The sequence below is a fragment of the Nicrophorus vespilloides genome, unplaced genomic scaffold (assembly GCF_001412225.1).
Source record: "Nicrophorus vespilloides isolate i.1.1-1 unplaced genomic scaffold, Nicve_v1.0, whole genome shotgun sequence".
Classification (NCBI taxonomy): Eukaryota; Metazoa; Arthropoda; class Insecta; order Coleoptera; family Silphidae; genus Nicrophorus; species Nicrophorus vespilloides.
In genome coordinates, this window is record NW_017098198.1 from 32,690 (window position 1) to 36,330 (window position 3,641).

Sequence of the window (3,641 nt, forward strand, 5' to 3'; positions counted from 1 at the left end):
TAATTCTCTCGATAAGAAAGTACGTTTTGTGATCTAAAATATATAATTATATAATTCTGAATATATTTAAAAAAATACTATCGCAAATCATTCTTCTTGCATCATAAATGTGCATTACTGTTTGAATTTATAAGCGAAGTTTATTATTATTTTACTTCGCCTTTTGTGTTGTTATGAACAGGGTAATAACATATAATTTTACTATTACCAGGGTTAATAATAGTCACATTAAGCATAGTTTGCCTCTCGTGCACACGGCGTATTTACTTATTTACGACGGGAATTAAATTGAGCACGTATTTTGTTGCAGGCTAGAAATTCGGGTCCGTATATATTTCTTCATATTAATCAAGAGGTTGGGGTAAAAGCTCCCACAATAATCTCCGGGCCTAGAGAAAAATGTATATTTTATTCTTTTACCCCATTGAGAAAGCAAACGCGTAAGAAAATATCGTGTCAATAAATTACAGATGTTTATCTTAGAATTGGCAAACAAGTCAGTGTCAAAATTAATAAAGGAAAGAGAATACATGCAAGTTTAATTAATTACTTAAAAAATAGCAGGCATACTGTGGCTAATGGATTTCGTCAATATTCTGAATCTCGAAGGCATTAACATTATTAAAATGATTGTTGTTGGTTATAACTAAATGTTTTCAATTATTACAGAACTTTTTAATATATTATATGATACATTATTAGCTCATGAAAAACTTATTAAGTAATGTAAATAACAAAAATTATCTTAAAAAAACAAGTAAGAAAAATTAATTTGTCTGTATTTTAAAATGTATAAATAAAAATAGTAATTATATAGTGATTAGTCGGGTATGCTATCCAGAGTGATAAGGTATTGATTTTAACTCTTTAGTTCAGGGATGTTCAAACGGTCGATTTTGTGGAATACGAATTATTTCAATTATAATACTTATTTATATGTGATCAATGTTTGCCGCTTAATACTTTTATGGCAGATCGCGGTGGTTTAAGTCTGTAGTCCACAGACGTCAACCCGCTCCCCAAAACCGAACATTTTCTTATGAAGAATGGCGCATTATTCTGAGTAGCCCACGGGCTGCACATTCCTAAACAAGGACAAACAATTAGCAAAATAAAAATTTAAAAAATATTGCGAGAAACTTATTACGACAAATCTTTATTTATTAATAAAGTACATAAACATGATCAAGTTTTCATTGATAAGAACGATAATAGAAGATAATTTATTGTATTTGAAACATATTTATTATCCTGCCGTCCAATGAATGTTACTTCTAATTTCAAAACAGTTACAATAAAAAAAAACTAATTTATACCTGTCCATGCAAATATTAGTATGTATTTATTATATTTAATTTCGAGGGCAGAACGACTTATGGTCGGTAGCCCTTTGCAGCAGATCATTTTGTTTTTATTTGCTTATTATGGTATTTTGTTGAGTTTCTAGTATGGCCATTTTATTTAAAATATAATTGTAGTAAACAAGCAAATTCTATTTATAAAATAAAAATAATAATCAAATAGTAAGTCTCAAAGAAATTAATTTTCTACACATATGACAAGTACTCAGTCGTTCAGAACAACTTTCACATACTTTGTGGCCGCAAATAAATAAAGTATTAGCTACATATTCGGAGCAAATACCGCAAAAATACAACTCTTCCAGTTTATGAAGCACATCTTCTAGTTTACGCAGTCTAGCCTCTTCTGGATTCGGAAGAATCTTACTATCTACACTAATACGTTTTTTTATGGGTACGCGACAGATCATACAAATCGTAAACAATTCGGAACAATCAATGCATGCTAATTTATGGTTGCATGGCTCAAATGTGACGTTTTCAGACGATGGTTTATTGCAACCGATGCAATGTTTTGCCTTCTCTAAATTTTGGATCTGTTCCGCTTCGTTTTTTGTGTCAGTTTTCACAATTTTTTCATAGTTTTTACCTGGGAACAAAAAAGGTTTAAGACTAAAATTTGCTAAATTAGTAATAATTATTACTATACCTAATAATGGCAAATGATCGTAGTAGTATGTAGAACCGTAACGGAGTTTTGCCTTTTTTGAGCACATCCTCGAAGGAAGATTTATTCTAAAATATCATCATTATAAGTATACGATGCAATAATAGTTGTATTTCCGTACTTACCCAATTGATGTATTTGTTGGAAACACTGTGAATACATGGGTTACATTGTGTTTATTGTTGTGATAACAAGAGGTACAGAGGTCGTAGCATTTACATGTGGAGCATCGATATTTCATGCCAATAATGCTTTTAATGTTGCAACCCTTGCACACACTATTGTGAATAACGCCTAAATATGAATTGTCGAAGATCCTTAGATCATACTGATTTTCATGTCCGGCTCTATAGTTGTTACAAGTACCTTGGTCCCATTTAACTATGACAAGTTGTGACACATCATCGAGTTCCTCGCAGACGGTGCCCAGATTACCTTCACCTCTATCTACAAATAAGTTATAAATAAATATTAGTTTAAACTTCTAGAAGATATTAATAATTACCTTGATCGTTCCATTTCCAATGCGGTCCCCTAACAACTCTAATACCCACAAGAGACATAGTCGTGATTGATGTTTACAATTCAAAAACTAAAATATGCTTGATGAAAATGTTGTTGATTATTCGACTTTATATTTGAATTTTGTATCTCCCTACCCTGGACATTTTAAATAACCAGCCAATCACCGGCAAATTTTAATTATACAATAGATGTAAAAAAATATTTTCTACATGTGTATGAATACAATATAGTAATTATTTAGAAATTATATCCTCATTAAATAAATACAACTTAATATAATAACAACATCAATAGTTGATATATGATTAAAACAACGTCAAAAATTTAATATTATTGTTTTTATATTTTAAATTTACAATATTATTATTAAAAAGAACTGTATAATAAACATTAAGATTGATATTGTAACGTTGTAAGTTTAAAACATATTTATTTAAGTATTCTGTTCTAATTTATGTCAGTAGGAATGATACCTTTTAATGTTATATTTCACTTTGTGATAGCATAATTAAAATATGATCTATTCTTATTATTGTTTGTATGATTTATTACGTTCGCATTACGTATTGTGAGTGAAGTTATTGGCTGCCAAGCGTTAATAGGCTGTACGAGCTGTGGCATATTTTTGGGTTTTTGTTTTGAATTGGGTGGTTATTACAAGTCGCCGATATGGTACTCACCAAGCAACAAGTCAGTGACTTTGAGTCAGTAATCATCTCATATTTTAAAAAGGACTACGTTATTTCTGCGCTGTCGTCCACCATTGAGGTTATACTCAGCGAGGCTCTGAGCTCATTGATGGATGGCATTAATACGAAACTTGAGAGGATGAATGGTGATATGGAGCTGCTCAAGACTGAGAATTTGTATTTCCGCGAGGAATTGTAGAAGATCAGCGATACCATGGAGCAGAGCAAAAGGATGCAAAATCTCTGCGTTTATAACCTGCCGGAGATAGAAGGAGAAGCACCGGAAAAAACTTTCAATAACGCTGTCCAAAAAAAAACTGAATATCTGCTTGCCGCCTGGCGCTATCACAAGTTGTCGGCGAATTGGTAAATCCGTAAATGGAAAACCTCGCCCGGCCG

At 31.6% G+C, this 3,641-nt stretch overlaps 1 protein-coding gene across 1 annotated transcript; it reads right to left on the minus strand.

Moving 5' to 3' along the window:
- Nucleotides 1–1,257: 1,257 nt before the first annotated feature.
- On the minus strand, nt 1,258–3,294 carry LOC108561888 (E3 ubiquitin-protein ligase MIB1). The gene is made up of 5 exons (XM_017920004.1): nt 3,234–3,294; nt 2,534–2,620; nt 2,154–2,475; nt 2,011–2,096; nt 1,258–1,950 (listed from the first exon to the last, which is right to left on the minus strand). The coding sequence occupies exons 2-5, from the start codon at nt 2,589–2,591 to the stop codon at nt 1,517–1,519; spliced, it is 900 nt and encodes a 299-aa protein (XP_017775493.1). The 5' UTR covers nt 2,592–2,620; nt 3,234–3,294; the 3' UTR covers nt 1,258–1,516.
- Between the last annotated feature and the right edge of the window lie 347 nt (nt 3,295–3,641).

What these genes read in the sequence shown, in the direction of transcription:
- LOC108561888 (XM_017920004.1), bottom strand. Translation starts at nt 2,591, where the DNA reads ATGTCTCTTGTGGGTATTAGAGTTGTTAGGGGACCGCATTGGAAATGG. An exon ending in TTGGAAATGGAACGATCAAG is followed by an intron (nt 2,476 to 2,533) that starts GTAATTATTAAT and finishes ACTTATTTGTAG; the next exon opens with ATAGAGGTGAAGGTAATCTG. An exon ending in CCAACAAATACATCAATTGG is followed by an intron (nt 2,097 to 2,153) that starts GTAAGTACGGAA and finishes ATGATATTTTAG; the next exon opens with AATAAATCTTCCTTCGAGGA.